The sequence below is a fragment of the Mustela lutreola genome, chromosome 15 (assembly GCF_030435805.1).
Source record: "Mustela lutreola isolate mMusLut2 chromosome 15, mMusLut2.pri, whole genome shotgun sequence".
Classification (NCBI taxonomy): Eukaryota; Metazoa; Chordata; class Mammalia; order Carnivora; family Mustelidae; genus Mustela; species Mustela lutreola.
Window position 1 is genome coordinate 24138233 of NC_081304.1, and position 17167 is coordinate 24155399.

The 17167-nt window shown below is 53.4% G+C and overlaps 1 protein-coding gene across 7 annotated transcripts in view; it reads right to left on the reverse strand.

Moving 5' to 3' along the window:
• The window catches only part of HOXB3 (homeobox B3), a 41888-nt gene that overhangs the window by 4983 nt on the left and 19738 nt on the right, over window positions 1-17167 (reverse strand). For 4 of the 7 annotated variants that reach the window (XM_059150007.1, XM_059150006.1, XM_059150009.1 and 1 more), the window contains exon 3: window positions 1793-1880. Coding sequence is in view for 1 of the 7 variants with exons in the window: in XM_059150012.1 (XP_059005995.1) it covers window positions 687-1061; window positions 1793-1880; window positions 10319-10995 (1140 nt within the window). In the remaining 6 variants the exon portion in view is untranslated. Of the gene's footprint in view, window positions 1-18; window positions 1062-1792; window positions 1881-2078; window positions 10223-10318; window positions 12446-17167 lie in introns of those variants that run through there. The other 3 variants (XM_059150012.1, XM_059150010.1, XM_059150011.1) reach the window with 3 other exon arrangements.

A 17167-nucleotide genomic window follows, 5' to 3' on the forward strand; every position in this document is an offset into this window, starting at 1 on the left:
TTGTGTATTTCTTCTAAAACTTCTGACTGCATTTTTTTTCTCCCTGCTTTCCTGCATCTCTCACCATCGCATTTCATAAAACCTCCAGAGTGACCCTGTCTTCTGACATGTGAGTTTGGACTCCTTAAATCTCATTCAGCCCAGCTGGTCAACTCCAAAGAAAACTAAAGATAGGAAAATAAAATAAAAGGAGTGCAGGTGAAAGGAGTCCCTCCCCCACATAAATCCCCTTCTTAATGGCAGAGATTTACACTCAAAAGGGAGCCAGGGTAGCCCTGAGTTCCGATTGGTTTCTGGGAAGAATTTGTTTCTGGGAAATACACATGGGTCTGTCAAGCAGCAGGTCCTTCCAGGGAGAAGAACTGGAGTTCAATTGACCAGGCTGACCCAATCCCTTTATTATTATTACCATTAGCCTCTGATGATTTAACCAAAATTAGCTTCGGAGCAGCCCTGGATGAAGGGGGAATTAATTAACAGGCATCAGTTGAGTTTGTTATTAATAGATAGAGAAGAGAATGAAATAAAAACGTTGGAAGGGGTTGGCTGGCCGAGCCCTGGCTTTATTTAGTCTAAATGATTGTTACGGCAGTAATGATGATGATGATGATGATGGTGATAATAAAGCAATAATCTGACTAGACGCCTGGGGCCGAAATTCCTGTCGTTCCCCCTGCAATAAACCTTCAAACCATCGTAGGACAGAGGCCAGGCGAATGTGGGAAGCGGAGAAGGCAGAGACGTAACAGGAAAGAATGGAGATTCCGCCGGCGGCGAGACAGGGCCGGGAGGTTTGTGGCCGGAGCTAGCCCCTGGCTGCCGCCTCTGGCTGTCTGGGACGCGGCTGCCGTGGTAGCAAGCAGGCGACCAGCTCTGCTGGACCAAGGAGGCGAAGAGAAAGCGTCCAGGACGCCTAAACGGCTCGCGGCCGCAGGTTCCGAGCACACCGGGCTGAGGGCAGCAAGTTTGGGCGCTGGAGGTAACAGAATTAAAAGGAGCCCTGGCAACTCTGCTCCGGGACTTTGGCAGGTCCGGATCGGCCGCAGGGTGCAGAGGCCCGGCTGATGGGACAGTGAAAAGAGGTTAAGGTGTTGAGGGGATCCGAGATCTAGGGATCTGGGAGAAGCGGGGGTGGGGAGCAGCTCTACCAAGCCAAACATGTCTATTTCCCTTGCCTCCATGTTGGAAAAATCCAGGCTCCATATGGCTTCTCCGGAGAGAGGGAGGGAGGGAGGGAGACGGTGGCTCCCGGCTTCCCCCCAGGGTCTCGTTGGAGAAGGGCGGTGAGCAGCCCCAAGAACCCCACCTGTCCAGGCACACCCCTGAAAAGAGCCGGGGAGAGTAACAATAGCTGGGGAAGTCCGCAGAAAGGGGACAGGCCCTCTTCCAGGACTTAAAAAAAAAAAAAAAAAAAGAAAAGAAAAGAAAAGAAATTAGTGGAAGGAAGAAAAATAAAAGAACAAGAAAGGAAAAGAGAGAAAGGTTAGGCTCTTCTTAGCAGCCGGGGGGGAAATTCAGCCCTGGATCTGGCTGCTGAAAGAAAAGAGAGGAGAAAAGGAGAGAAGCAAGAAGGGAGAGGGAGAGAGGGAGAGAGGGAGAGAGAGAGGGAGGGAGGGGGAGGGAGGGAGAGAGAGAGAGAGAGAGAGAGAGGAGAGAGGAGAGTCGCTGCGTGGAAGGAAGCTTAAAGCTTGTGAACTCTTCTTGAACCGAGATTGGAGTCATATGGGCCATAAATCATTGAGACATACTCTCCGCCATTCACAAACTGATAGCCTATTTCAGTCCAGCTTACCTTAGCCACCGACGAGGGGAGAACAGGCAGACATAATATATATTCACATCGAGCCCCAGCGCGAGCGGCAGGCGAGAAATCTCCCCTCCTTGAAGGCAAAGGAAAAAAAGACCACTGTTTAAAGCTGCGTCGCCCCCCCCCCCCCAATAGCCACCCCGGCTGGGGAGCCCGAGGGGCACAGCGGCCGGAGGAGCCGCGCGGCGTCCGCTTCAATTCACTCGGCTTAGGAGCGGGGGGTGCGCAGGAGGGAGGGGGTGGGGAGCGGGGGAAAAAAATAGAAGAAGACCGAAAGGTGCTCGGGCGGCTCAGCTCGCTGAGAATCCAGCTCCGGGCTCCGGCTCGGCCAAGCCGCCACAGTGTGGTTGCCCTACAAGACTGGTACGCCCTACTCTCCGTAACAATGGCCTCTGCTTTTGCACAGGGAAAAAAACCACACAGACACAGACACACACACACACACACACACTCACTCACTCACACACACACAAGCTCACACACACCCCCACCACTCCCCCTTTAGCAAGCTTAGATGCCTGATAAGGAGGGAAGAAGGTGTTGGTGGTGATGGGGGAGGGGGCCGTTTTTTAACACCCCCCCTCCCCCCCCAAAAAAAAAGTGAGAAGGAAAAGGTGTAGATTTTTGGTTTTGTTTTTGTTTTCTAGGAACAGGTAAATTTTTAAATTGAGATTTTGGCGGGGGAGGAAGAGGAGGGCACAGGCAAGGCAAAGCCGGTGGATTTCACAGCTCCGCCTGCACCCCACTGGTAAACCATTATGCTAACTGAGAAGTAGGTGGGGAGGCCTAGTCAAAGGCACCCAAGGTGCCTGGGGGGTGGGGGTGCTGGGTGCCCCTCTGCGTTGATTTGCAGTGGCAACACTGGGGCTTGCTGCCTTTTTTTTTTTTTTAAAGTAGTTTCACTCCTCCGGGACTGGTGGCTAGGTCTCCCGCCCTCTTTCCCTGGCTCCCCCACTCCAAGTCTCCCAGTCTGTTTCTTCTCTTCCCCCACACCCTCCCTATTTCTTCTCTCACCCCGCAAATCTCCAGGCTCAGTTTCCAACCGGTAGGGGGGACAGCCAGACCTTCCTTTTTTTTTTTTTTTTAACACCCCCCCCCTTTGAGAACAGACAACAAGCGGTGAGTGATTATTTTAAAAATCCAGACCATCTTGCAGGAGGAGGGGGGTTGAGGGGAGGGTGACAAAAGGAGCACTCTGTTCGCTTGAGCTCCAGACACGGCTGGCAATAGAGAGGCTGTAAGAACTTAACGGAGAAGTTTCTGTTAAGATTCTCACCTCCAGATAGGCAGAAGGGACTAAGGGTGATAAGGACATTTGTACTTCTAAGAAGGTGAGAAGAGCTACCAAAATGGCTTCATCTTAAATGCGCTGGCAAAAGAGAAGGAGGGTAGTTATTATTACTATCCAGAACAAACCTGTTTGTTTCTCTTAGCTCTGCAAGATTTATGGCTCTTGGCCCAAGTGAGGAGGACTACAAAAGCTAAACTTTTCTTAGGGTGGGTTTGAGAAGGGCAGGAAAAGGCGAGGAGGCCTGTAGGAGGGAGCCATGAGTCAAGAATGTAGGTGTCTGCAGATTTGGGGCGGGGGTGGGGAAGCGCCACTCCCGGTGGAGGAGAGACAAACAGAGGACCAGGACATCTCCCAAAGCAGGAGTGTTTGCAACTCTGCCTAACTGCTGACTCGGGGCTTAGGGGATAAAATAGAAGGCAGAGAGTCTCTCTTTTCTACAAAAGGCAGCTTGGAAAACCTGTTAACTTCCAGTAGACAGAGCCAGCCAATACCCTGTGACCTCCTGGTTAGAATGCTTGGCTTTTGCCTTCTCCCATCTGGATGCACCAGAAGAGATGGGACTGGGAGAACAAAGGTGAGAGATGTTTCCAGCTATTTTGTCCCCTCCAGGAGAGGGTGGCCTTGTCTGGCAAAGCTTCCCTCACACCCTACTCACAAGCTCTGCTTTGAGCTGAGAAAGAGTCCTACTCTCCTAGAGAGTGCTCCCCGGGCCTCCTCTTGCCCCTACGGCTTTCAGTCCTGCTAAGTCAGTTTTTTCGTGGGCTAGAGCAGCCAGTTTCTTGGGGCCTTGCTGAGCAGGGGGTGGGTGGGACCCATGGCTTCCCTGCCCCCCAGCAACAGGAACCACATGCAGAAACTCCGACTGTGACGTCCCAAGGACCTTACCCCCTGCCTAGAGAGCTGGTGGCTAAACGAAGGGGGGAGTGGTGAGGATAGAGGGTGGGAACCATTTTTCTGTTTATTAGGAGTAACAAGAACAGAAAATGCCCAAGTCCAAGCCTATGTTTCGACTCAAGCCAGGCCCCTCAAAGAACGCCATCATGGCTGCTTGTGTGTGTGTGTGTGTGTGTGTGTGTACACGTGGCTGCACGGAGCCTGTCCTGAGATTTCTAGACCCTGGTTAGAGACCTGCGATGTTGGTTCTATGTGGCTTTGGGCCTGGTGGGTTGGGGACTCAGCCCAGGGAGGCTTCCGGAGGCCTGAGAGAAAGGGCACCTTTGGGTCTTTTCTCTCACTCCCCAATATTGAAAGTCAAAAATGTACCTCAGACCTTCAGCTCTCCTAAGCTGCTGCTACCACTAGCTAGAGAAGGTCATTGCAAAACTGAGGGAAGAGGAGAACCTGGTCACTGTGGGGCTGCACAGCATTACCTCCAGGAATTAAGAAACCCCAGAGGGCACCTAGCCAGCTGCGGGCCTGTGAGACTGGGCTGCCTGAGGGTCTGGCCTGGAGCTGAGCTGAGGGAGGCTGGAGGAGCTTTCCAAAGACAGAGGAGGACCTCTCTCCTCCCAGAGTCTCCTCAACCCATTGTGGTCCCTTCTGGCAACACCAGGAGCCCCGGGGCATGGTGGGGTGGGGGTGAAAAGGAGGACTGGGGATCCAGAAAGCTAACCTGGAGAAAAAGATCAGAGGACACGCACCCCCCAAATGCGGTAGGAGAAGGAGTGGGGGGTTATTTATCCTGGAGAACAGAGCCCATTTGAACTGCTTGGGAGGAAATTACGTCTCAGTCTGGTTTTTCTTGTCTTCTTTTCCTCCTTTCTTGGAGATTTCTGGCTGGATGGGAGAACAGGCAGCTTGGAGGGCGCCCGGTTCCTCTGAGCTGTTGCTGCAGGCTGGGACCCTTCAAACTTCAGGGGACAAAGGCGGGGGCAGTGAAGAGCTTGGCAGGGGGACTTGGAGTAGGAGATATCACAGGGCTATGAGGGAAGACTGGGGTTTGGAAAAAGAGGGAGAAGAGAAGTTTATCACTCCTGACAAGGAAGTGATGATTTAGGAGCAGACCAGAGAGAGGAGTGAACAATTTCCTCCTGGACCCAAGTAGGGAAATTTGGGCAAACTTACCGGGTGTGTGTGTGTGTCTGTGTAAGAGAGAGAGAAATTGTGAAAAGAAAAATTGAGAAAAGATTAAGATAGAGACTTTAAGGTAATCTAACAAAGGCAGAAATTAATAATAAAGGTAAAACTTGGAAAAAATGGCCCCCTTCTGGGCATATTTTCCCCTCTCACTCGCTACAGCACCCCCCTCCCCCACTCTTAAATGCGTACCCAGTACCAGGGGATAAGGAGCGAGTTAAATCTCTTAGAGCCATTCCTGGCTGCCCACCTTTCCAGGCCTTGGAGGGATCATGTCTGTTCTCCACCCCCCCCCCCCAAAAATCCGCCAAAGAGCAAACGAAAACTCTCCTCTCAATAAGGACAAAATGGCTGGCTCCTTTAGAATCGATTTCTGATACCCGCTTTGGGGTGACCAAGGATCTGGCCTCCAGCTCGACCAACCCACCGGCTTACTGAGAAGCTGGGACCTGGGAGCAGGAGGCGAGGCGATTAGAGAGCTGTTTCTTCCTGGTCCTGTCTGGGCTCCGGGCCCCACACTTTTCCGGCTTCACCGCCCAACTTTGTGGCGGCTGCGGAGTTGTGTGGAGTTCACACACGCACCGGAACGTCCATCTCTGCTTGCATATTAATAAAGATTTCAAAGCTGGCGGTTGTAAAATTAAATTGCTAATGAAGATGACTCTTGGTATCTGGACTCCCAACCCCCACCTCTCTAAGAAGGCCCGTGCGGGAGGAAACAAAGGGGAAGCGGGAAGGAGAAGGTTCCGTGCGGCCCGCGGAGGCCCGCGTAGACCCGGCTCAGCGGAAGCGGGTATCGAAAGAAGACAGAGGGAGGCCGCCAAGGTTGGAGAAGAAAAATGCAAGCTCTGTTCCCCCCCCCCTACTCGAAGTGGAGGGGCGCGGGAGGGAAGCAGGGGGGGAAAAACAGGGCAGCCACGAGGGTTCGTTAAGTGTGTCTCGGGGACCACAGAGGCCGCCTGGATGCGCTGACCGAGCGGGCGGCGACGCCGCGGGCCAAGTCCGGAGTCAGGGGTAGGCGGGCGCCTGGTTGGCGCTGGAACCGGTTCTGAATCCGGGGCCGGCAGCGTCTAGACTCAGCTCAGTCCCGGCCTGGCAGACCCCACCCGGGCGGCCTGGAGACAAAGGTGGGCAGCCTGGAGAGGGCACGAGGAGAAGGAGCGAATCTTGGCCAGCTTGGGGAGGAGGTGGGTGGCTGGGGAAGGGAAGGAGAAGCAGGCAAGAAAGGAACAGGGGCCGGGCCTACTGCGAGTGACTGGGCAGGTCTCTCCTGACAGATTGCAGTCTCTCTCCCAGTGACCTCTGTTTAGCAGACAATAACTCACCGGATTAATGACCAATCAGCGAAAGGCCTTCCGAATTGCCTCCAAATATAAAACCCCAGAGTCAGAATGGGATAGGGCCAGAGTGTGGACTTGCCAGTCCTTTGGGTGTCTTTTTTACTCCCCTCCCTCTCTCTCAAAACAGAGACTCTGATTTCCAGAACCCCAAAGATGAAGTTGTGCCTGTCTCTTCCCACTCCCCGACCAGAACTCATGTATCTGACCACACTTTCCAAGGCAGTCTGGAAACCTCTGGTCCCCTAGCGGCCTCGCATATCCCTGACCCTACAAGAAATCTCCCTCTCACAACCACACAACTTTGGAGAACCTCACTTCTTTCGAATTTTATCTACTTCCAGCTGGGGAAAGAGATGAAAACAAGGGTAAAAATAGGGTGGGGGTCACCCACCGCATAGGCCTTCTGTCTTGGCTGCCCTTGGGAGACACCTACAGTCTGTGCCACCCTGAGTGTGTCCTCTTCCAAAAAGAGAGGGCCCAAAGACCCTGGGGTCAGGGTGTGGCTGGGGGACAGGCAGTGGCCCACCATTACAGAATCCAAATTCTGAAACCACAATTCAGTCCCTGGGCTGGAGGAGGAAGAATTTCAAAAAATGAAATCCGGATAACTCCAGCCTCAACCCAGTGCCTGGCAAGAAAAATGCCTTCCTCTGTGAGGGGGAACTCCCCCTTTCCTTTGCATGCCCCCCCCCAAATGCCAATCGCAGTCCAACCCAGCTAGCTGGCCCCTCTCCACTGACTTCTAACTCAATTGCTCTCAGCCTGGGCTTCTCTGCTGAGAATAAAGACACCTTCAAGAGGAGGAATGGTCCAGATTCTAACAGATTTCCTAGAGCCAGTCAGAGTAACCATCCTCTGCTCTGGGCACGTACAAATTCCCTGAATATTTGCAAACAAGCATGCAGTAACTTCTATGCCTAGATACCCTCAGAACTCCAGGATACGGGGCGCCTGGGTGGCTCAGTGGGTTATAGCCTCTGCCTTCAACTCAGGTCATGATCCCAGGGTCCTGGGATCGAGCCCCGCATCGGGCTCTCTGCTCAGCAGGGAGCCTGCTCCCCATCCTTGTGATCTCTATCTGTCAAATAAATAAATAAAATCTTAAAAAAAGAAAAGAAAACTCCGGGACACGCAAGAGAGCTGCTCCCAAGCACTAGAGAGTTTCCCAAGGTCAGACCTAGGGAGAAACTCAGACACTGTCCTCTCCAACCCCTGCCATTGTTACAGACAGGGAAACTGAGGCTCATAGCCAGAGAGTGATTTGTCTCAAGTCCATAGGCTCAGCAGTCCGGAGGCTTGGATTCTAGGCATTCCAGACTGGCTGTGTGGTCTGAAGCAGTGAACTCCTTGGGCCTCAGTGTCCCCTCTGTAAAGCTAGAGCATGGAGTGGGAGGGGTTGGTCTAAAAGATCTCTCAGGTCCCTTTTTGGACTGACAGCTTGCGGTTCTCTGTCTGCTCATGTAAAAGTGAGCGACAATATGATCTCGGAGTTCGGACAATAAAGGGCACCACCTCTGCCAAAAGCAGAGTATTTTTTCTTGGAATTAAATGTTTACACCCCCCACTGCTGAGCACCAACCCCACGCCTGGTTCTCCTTGCCCCCCCCCAAGGCTCATACACTGGTTTTTACCACCACTCTGTGCGTGTGTGCGTGCATGTGTGTGTGTGTGTGTGTGTGGTGTGTGTGAGGGGGGGGGTGTTCTCTATCTCCATCACCAAATCAAAAGTGCTATTTTTGGACACAGCAACCTGAGCAGTAAATAATTAATTTGTATAATTAGAGGAGGAAGGCTTTGGCCTGGCAATTTTTAACCAGGAGTCAATGCACCCATTGTACCAGCCTGGCCTTCTCACCCGACCCCCAACTCTGCCCACACACCTACCAGCCTCCCCAGCTGCCTCCTCCTCAGTTGGAGACCAGCATTTCCAAAATGGCCAGAAAGAAGGTTTCAGAGTCAGCCTCTGCTCCCTCCCCAAGAAAGTTTCATTCTCTGCCTTGCTTCCCTCTACAGAAATCGGTCTGCTTGCAGCTACCCCTCAAAGCTCGCTTTTCCTACCCCCTAATGCTCTGCGAGCTCCAGGTCCAGGCTCTCTGCTCCTGGGACACATGAAATCCACCTCCCCAGTTCAAGATGCCCCAACAATGCAGCGAGTTTGCATTTCAAGAAACTCCCATTAATATCAATTTACTTCACTGAAACCTCGGGTTCTTCATCAAGTTGATGATTTATGATAAAATCAATTAAATTACGGCCACTTAGGGCCCAGCCGCTTCCTCTCAGATTTCATTGGTGCGGGGCCCAAGTGTCTGGTGGAAAAATGCAAGTTTAGCTGGAGGCGAGGAAAGATAATTCTGCGGCTGAGAAAATTTAATGCAAAACAATTTCCAGGCAAAGCCAGGCTTCTAGACAGAAATGCAAGAGCCACCAATTGGCCTGAGGAAATAACTATCTGGGGTCAAAATATTTCTCTCCCCACCCCTCAGCATCCTGTATGGCTCTTTTGCTCTGTTCTCCTTTGTGCTCACTTGCCCCTTCCCAAGCAGAGACTTTGGGAAAAATTGGAGCAGTGATGGTGGAACCCATGCCTGCCAAGGCCCAGGGTCACACCGCTGAGCTCTGCTACTATTCTGGGGTCTTTTTCTCCTCTCCTCCTCTCCTTCCCACGCAGCCATGCTCACTAATTCCTTAGCCTCCCATGGCAAAGTTAAAGGTTCAAAGTGAAGATCAGGGAGTCCATGCACATGGCCCAGAGGGGCGAAGGACCAGTCCAAGTGGACTGTCTGCACATGGCTGTGGGCGGAAAGAAAGCACATTCTGGACCAGCACCACCCCATGGTGAGGGCACAGGGCAGCAAAATGTGTTTAAACTACCACATCACAGAGGACCAGGACCAGAGAACACCGAGCCTCCTTCCCAGCCCCGTGTGCCCACTCACAAAGCGACGCTGCACCCCCATGGACCCCAGCCTGAGCACATGTGTACCCCTGCGTGCTAACACTCTCACACAACACACAAACACACCTCCACGTGTGCATGCTTGCACACTATCCTTATACATCACACAGACCCACCACATCCTGCGCCTGCAAAGGGACAGTTCCCACCATCTCCCCACATCTGGGAAAATAAATCCCAGCAAAGGAAGCTGGCATCGCCTCCCACTCCTAGGAGAGGGGCTCCTCCCGCCTCTGCTCTGTTTGGTTTTTGGTTTCCAGAGCAGTCTGGGAGTAAACATAGCTTCTCTGAAGCCATAAATCACCCCCTCTCCTACCTTCTCAGTTTAACACCCGGCCTCACCGCAACCCTTGTAGTTTCAGCTTCAAATAACCCGCCAGGTGCTAAAAGGCTCACCATGGTGACAGCTGGACTGTGGGAGCAGGGCCCAGCTGTCCCCCCAACCCCAGGAGATGCCCCCGCATTTCCTTCATAATGCACAGCTTCCAGCTCCCCTGGAAAACCCTCCAGAGCGTCCAACACCCTTCCTGAGCCAGAAAGCTCCTCCACCCCCTAACTGGGTTCCTGTCCACACACGGGGTGGGGGGGGGGGCGGCGTGCAAGCCCACATTCCTCCACATTGCCCGGCACACCCGGATCCCTCTATCCCCTCAGCACCCACCGGCCTCTTTAAGGTGCTCCCATCTTTGTCTTCCACAATTGGGATCCGGCCTCTTTCCTGACCCAGGAGAGAGACCTGGGGGCTGGGGACTCGGCCTGCCCCTACACACACGTACCCACCCCCCCACGGACACCCCCACACCCCTCGCCGGATCCCGGCCGCCAGGCTCCGCACCCCTACTTACCTGTGCGGACTCCCGCTAGGGCGCAGGCCGCGGGCAGCGGGGAGCAGCGGGCGCGCGGGAGCCGACTGCCAGGCCCGGGTCCCTGGGCCCCAGCGGGGGCGCCCCGTCCGCAGCCCGCCGCATAGCGCTCGTGCAGACCCCAGCGGGCCCCGGAGCGGCGGGCGGCGCGGGGAGAGGCCCGGAAGCGCTCGCCCCCTCCCCGCCCCTGCCCCTGCCCCCGCCCCCGGCTTTGTTAGGCCCTCGAGGCCGCGGGGCGGCGAAGCGCGCGCGGAGGCTGCGCTCGGGGCGCTCGGGGTCCCGGGCCGGAGAAGCCGGAGCGCCCCCTCGGCGACGGCCCGCGTGGGGCTGCGGGCGGCCGGGCGCGCCTGGCACGCAGCCGGATCGGGGCTGCGAGAGCTGGCCGAGCTGCCGGGCGAGAGGAGCCGCGAATGACAGGGGGCACGGCGAGGCGCGGGGGGCGCCAGGGGCGCCATGGCGGAAGGCGGGCGCACGGGCGGCTCTTCAATGTCACCAGCGAAATGGGTTCCATATGTCCGGCCCAGCGGAGAAGGGAGGGGAAGAGAGAGAGTTCTGGGCAGGACGGGACGGGAGGATGGGGGTGGGGGTGCGCAGTGGAGGGAGAGAGCAGGGGCGCGAGGGGGAAAAGGGACGGATGGGAGAAGCAAGAAGGTTTGCATTTTCCAGGTTCCCTGGAGTTTTCTAAAGCAGCTTAGGCTGGTAGGAACTTTCTTTCCCTTTTTCCTTTTCTTTTCCTGAAAGATGGGGGAGGGAGGAGATTAGTAAGGGCAGCATCCGTTTGTTCCTGCTGGGGCTTCAAGGGAGGAGATGTGGATTGGAGGTGAAAGGGAAAGTTCTTAGGCGGCTGGCAGACCGACTTCTTCTCCCTCGCCCTGAAGAGGGAAAGAAGAGATCAAACCGGCCAGGGGGAAGAGAGGCCAAGGAAGGATTCCGGGGTCCAGGTGTGAGCGCCTGACCCCAAACACCACCACCACGCCACCACCCCTGCGGAATTTTGGGAGATTCCGGCCATTAAGTTACTGAAGGTGGTCCGTGAAAAAGGAGACTGCCCCGCTAGGACAGTCTTGGCCACTCCCTGACACTTGGGTTCCTACCCCAGCTGCCTCACACCTGATTTAGCACTCCCGACTAAGGGCCTACCCTAGGGGCAGTTCCTTCTGGGTCAGCCCCGGGCTGTGGGCAGCTGCCTGGAAAGAAAGCACAGAGTCTCCAGGAGCTTCCAGACCCCTCCACGTGCCTGCCCTCCCCAAGCGATTGGACTCTTTCAACATGTCTCTCTATTCTGTCTCTCCCTCTCTTTCTCTTTCTTTCTCTTTCTCTCTCTCCCTCCCTCCCTCTCTCTCTCCCCCTGTGCCTTTTCTAACCATCTTGTTGTTTCTGTCCCTTTTGCACGGCCTCATTGTCTTCTCATACTCTGCCTCTCTGTCTTCCGTGAGTGTGAACTGAGCCGGTGAAAGACTTAGCAGTATCTCCAGAAATCACTTCTGGGCTCACTCACTAGGCTGCTCCTCTCCTTGGGGCAATGTGGAGCCCTTGGCCTCAGGGCCCTTTCATCTGCAGGGAGAACACATCCTTCCATCACAAAGACAAAGTGAGTGGTTTCTTTTCTAGTTTCCTCCTTCTCACTTAACTCTGTGTGTGTGTGTGTGTGTGTGTGTGTGTCCATCCAAGTTGTGGGGTTCCTTGTCCCAGGACAGCCTCCCTGCCACTCTGACCGGCCTTTGTCTTTATTCTCCCTGTCATCTTCTCCTTGGGCTCTGCCTTAACTTCTCCCCTCAGAAAAGGATCCTGCTGCTTGTTCTCTCTCTGGGGCCCTCCCTTTTTCCTTCATCCTCTCTCTCTCCTCATCTTTTTATCCAATTCTTCTGATGGCTAAAGCATTGGCAGCCTGGCTTCTGAAAGGCATGGAGATAAACACTATCATTACTAAAGAAGGACACCGGCAGAGTCTGGACAGAAGACGGACTCAGCAGCTTTCCGAAAGCCCCTTCCACCAAATACGTTCTACTTCATCCCCTGGACAGCACAAAAGCAAATGGGGTGCATATGTGCAGAACAGATAAGAGCCAGGGTGCTTCATGGCTAAGTAAACCATATATATATATATATATATATATATATATATATATATATATATATATTTTTTTTTTTTTTTTTCTTTCCAAACTTGCTGACTTGAGAGCAGGCCTATATCCCTGGATAGAGGGCATTAGACCTTACACAGAGAGATTCTGCAAGGAGCCAGCAACTAAAAGATAATGGTGGGGAGGGAGGTTCTCCCCGCTTTTTTTCTCTGGGGAAGACTCTGAGTGTGAATTGGGGAAAGGAAAGGGAAGAGGGTATCCCCAGGGCCAGAAGAGACAAAGAACTGAAGGAGGCTGAGAGAATAGAGAGGAAAAGAGAGGGGATCAGATCTCCATGTCACAGGCAAAGGCAGCAGGACGAGGGGAGACAGAGAAGGAGGCATAGTTGGTAACACAGGGGTAGAGGCCTGTAGGACTGGTTCCCAGCTCACACCCCTAGTTCTGACCTGTCCCAGAGAGCAAATCCTTCAGCTTTCCTCTTTTGTTTCTCATCCTCCAAAACATGCTGAATTCAGAAGCTAATAAAACATGGGTCTACCCTCTTCCTTCTCCCCGGGTCCCTCCTCCTCTCCCAGGAAGAGGTAATCCTTCCCCGCCTTTCTTAGGGACTCCAAGACTTTGGCCTAAGTTCTGGAATGCTGCTTTGGGGGTGAAGTCCGCCTCCCCACATTTACACCCCCCCACACACACACAACTTCCCAGGTAAGGGAGAAATACTTACTCGCCTCTCACACTGAGTGTCTCTCACACTGAGTGTGTGTGGGATTCTCCAACACTGAAAGAGGGAGGCCTGAAGGGCTGGAGCCCCCATCCCTCAAGTCTGCCTTCCCCAGCACCTTCCCTCTTCCCCACACTCTCTGGTCCCATCAAAGAGGCCCCTGAATCCACACTCTCCCCAGTTCCATTTCTCCAGACTAGGTAACACCACACCCATCCCAGCCTAGGGTCTTGACCTCTCCTTCTCTTTTTCCCTAAACCCTTTTCAACCCAGACTCCCAATCTGGGAGGCTTCCTCCACCCCCTGCCCACAAATCTGCAGGTTAACAAGGACCGGGCTCAGCGCCCCTTGGAGCCGAGCATGGGAGCAAGCTCCTGGCTGCTCCAGGACCCCGAGGCCTAAACCACCACTCCAAGAGGCTGATGCCATGAATAATTAACACCTGGGCACGGTGTCGCTCTAATTTTTCTCCTCGAAGGTTTACACTAGCAGGCAGAGTTAAATATCATGGATAATAGTGGCTATAAAGTCACTTGGCCGGGCTCCAGCCAGCAAAGGAAAAACCAGCAGCTTGCACTGTACTTGGCAAAGACTCTGGCCCTCCACCACAACTTTGGGGTGCAGTATAGAATGTCCCCAGAAGCTACTTCTGGCTTTGCCCTTGACCATCAGGCTCTTCTCTAATGGGGAGGGACTGGGACCCCCACATGAAACCCAAAGGGAAATTTACCAGCTCTCCTCCCCCCCAATCTGCACCCCATTTGCTCCCTCTTTGGAGGGGGCCTTAAGGAGGGGAACATACCCTATGTCCTGGAACCCTCACCAACTCCCTGGGACCACCTGATTCCTGGAGCATTTCTTTTCTAGAGAAACTTAGAGAACTTCTCCCTGCTTTAGCCCCAAACACACAGAGTCCCTCACTGCCGAGGAAACTTTCTTTGTTTCAGGAGGTCGAAGGAAGGCTACTGGGGTGTGAATTCATTTCCTTGTTTTGTTAGCCAGGAGGGTGGGGAGCCAAGGCTTTCAGCTTCTCTCCCAGCCCTTCACCCTCTGTCCCCATGATCTCCCCCCAATTTGGGGGGCTCTTTCCCCACTCTCGCCATCTTGCTGTACATTGATCCTACAGATGACACTTCAGTACTACAACCGCATCCTTCCAGCCCCCTTCCCACACTGCTTCAATTTGACCCCCATGGATGACCAAAATCTTTGCCTTCAACTCCAGCCATTTCTCCCTCCGCCTCCACCTCTCCTGCCCCCAGGCCCCTTGTGCCTTCAGAGTTGGGCTCTTTACCCTGGGCTGGAGTCAGAGCAGCCAAACTCCTGGAAGGGAATGCCTGAAAAAAATGGAGCTCTGTCTGCTGCTTCAGGAATGTTGGCTCTATCAGGCTTGCAAATATAATTTTTATATTAGGTCGTGGTCTTTGACTGGGTTTATATGCCAATGAGGCATTTCTGGTTTACCAAATTTATACAAATCTCGCCTTAATTGATAATCACAGATGCTGTAATTTAAGACCTCCAGCCATAGAGCTTTCATATTAACTGCTGATATATTACTGCAAATCGTCTGAAATAACCAGCTCCTGGGAGCAGAGCAGAGAGGGAGGAAGTGGCTCCGAGACCGAGTCTCTCCCGGCCGCAGAAATAGCCGAGCTTCCACATCATTTTCCGTGAGAAATGATTTATCGAAGACATGGCCATAAACAACACAACTCGCTCACAAACACACACAGACGCGTGCGCGCACACGCACACACACACACACACACACACACACAATGGCGGGCATGCCGGTCGAGAAGCTGACACCCATATTGCTATAAATCAAGAAAAAGGTTGGAGGAGAGAGACAGAGAAAGAGAGAGGGGGAGAGAGAGAGAGAGAGAGAGAGAGAAGAGGAATATTCCTAAAATCTCTATGCAATGCCTCAATGGGTATAAACACACAGAGCACCGTGTGAAGAGAAATGGCAGGAAATGAAGATGGCTATTTGTCACAGTTTACGACAATAACATTAATAACAAACAATAAATTTACATGGACATATAAGACGCGGTAGGTAGTGAGAAATCCCTTCTACTTACAATACCCCAGCCCGCGGTGTGGCTCCGGCTGCGGGGCTCTTTTATTGTTGCCTCCCTCTCTTTTTCTCTCTCTCTCTCTCCCTCTCTCTCCCCCTGTCTCTCTCTCTCTTTTTTTTTTCTCGGGGTACAGGCTTGTTTTTCAAAGGACAGTTGAATTGCACGTCAGAAACAGGGAGACCGAGGCTGCGATTTTCCTGACAAATACATATCTATTCTGCAACCTCGGCATTAATTATTTAATGAATCACGTGACCAGGAGGGGGAAGGGGGTCTTTCGATTTCAGACTCAAAGGACCACTGTGACCTTCCCCTTCAGGAGGAGAAATTTTCCTGCAAAATAGGTTTTCCCCCCAACCCACCAATGGAAGAGTAGTGAGTTCTCCTACTCTCTCCCATGTTCCCATCTATACCTACCCTCCCTATAGCTCCCTAACCTCCCCGCCCCCAGACATACACTTACCCACAGCCCACCTCTCCTCTCTCCCTTCTCCTCCTGCTTCTGCTTAGTTCGTGGAGGTGCAGAAATAGTCTGCAGGGGCGTCTGGGGGGTGGGGGTGGGGTGGGCGCGGAGCCCTGCTCCAAGCCCCTGGATTTCTCAGCTCCCCGTTCCTCTCTCTGCATCCTCTAAGCTCAAGATTTCCCCCCAACTCCATTCTCTCTCTCACTCCTAGGATATTGATCTTAGTGGGGCCCACTCCCCGCTTCCTAAAAGACCAACAACCTTTCTAAAGGGACCAGCTTCAAAAGAAACCCTTCGTTAAGTCCAAGTTACATATGTATAAAGAATGGGGCTTCTGGGTTTAATTCTCCTTCTGATCTTTTGTGGTACCTCTGGAAGGGGCAGAAAAGGGACAGGGTGAGGAGATGACTCGGGAGCTCCCACAGCTGAGAATAACCGCAAGGGGGACTTTTTTTTCCCCCCCGTCCCTTGTGTTATTACCAAGGGAAATAAAATTCTAGTGACCAACTGAGCATACGCTCTAGAGACAAAGATCCCAGACTAAGGTGTCTATACAAAAGAAGTGGACAGTCAGTGTCTGTCTACCTATGTCACACCCCATCCCAGTGACCCCCTCTACTCGCAACACATCAGTGAAGACAGCCAAAGATTTCAACTAGAGGGGAAGGAAAGGGAAGAAAGCAGCTTTGAAGTTGGCCTGGCAGCCCCGGGGTCCCTATTTCCCAGGTGTTAGTACCCTGAGCTCCCAATCAGCAGACAATGGAGCCTGATCGATGGGGAAAGATTGGGGGGAAGGGAGGGAATCTCATAATAAAGGGTTAAACAGAGGGATGGTAGGACCAATCCATTCCCTAGGCCTAGAGAGAGAAAGGGACACATGCCTTCGTCCCAGATGTAAACAAAACAAAACAAAACGAAACCAAAAATCCCCCAAACCTTCCTTCCCTTACAGCTTGACCCCAGAACTTGCAGACCAGTTACAACCAGAATTGGAGTCCTGGGCCACAGGGAGGGGTGGGAGTGCAAAGGGGAGCAGAAAAGACATTCCTGGAGAAGCCGCCTGCTCGGCACATTCCCAGCCTTATCTTCAGCAGCTCCGGGCGCAGCCTGGCCTACGCTGCCCTCAGAGCAGGCAGGGTAGGAGAATAAATTCAGCTTAGGGTAGGGGAGCAGGGGCCGAGGGGGCACCACTGGTTTGTCTGGAAAGGTCCAAACCAAAACCAACTCAGTGGGGAGGTGGCTGAGGACCCAGATGCCTTACCAACCCCCCAAAGAAACAGCTACCCTGCCTGCCGGCCCGGTAAGTTCCAGCTGGGGCGGCTGAGCAACCCCTGCCTTCTCCTCAGAATCCCTGCTCCTGACGCCCGCCCGGGTGGGGCGCCAGCAGGGCCGCACTCTGTAGGGGGGTAGTCGGCTTTGATTGTCCAGATACAAAACACAGACTGGTATTGAATTCAGCCTGCTCCCGATGTGGGCCCTTAG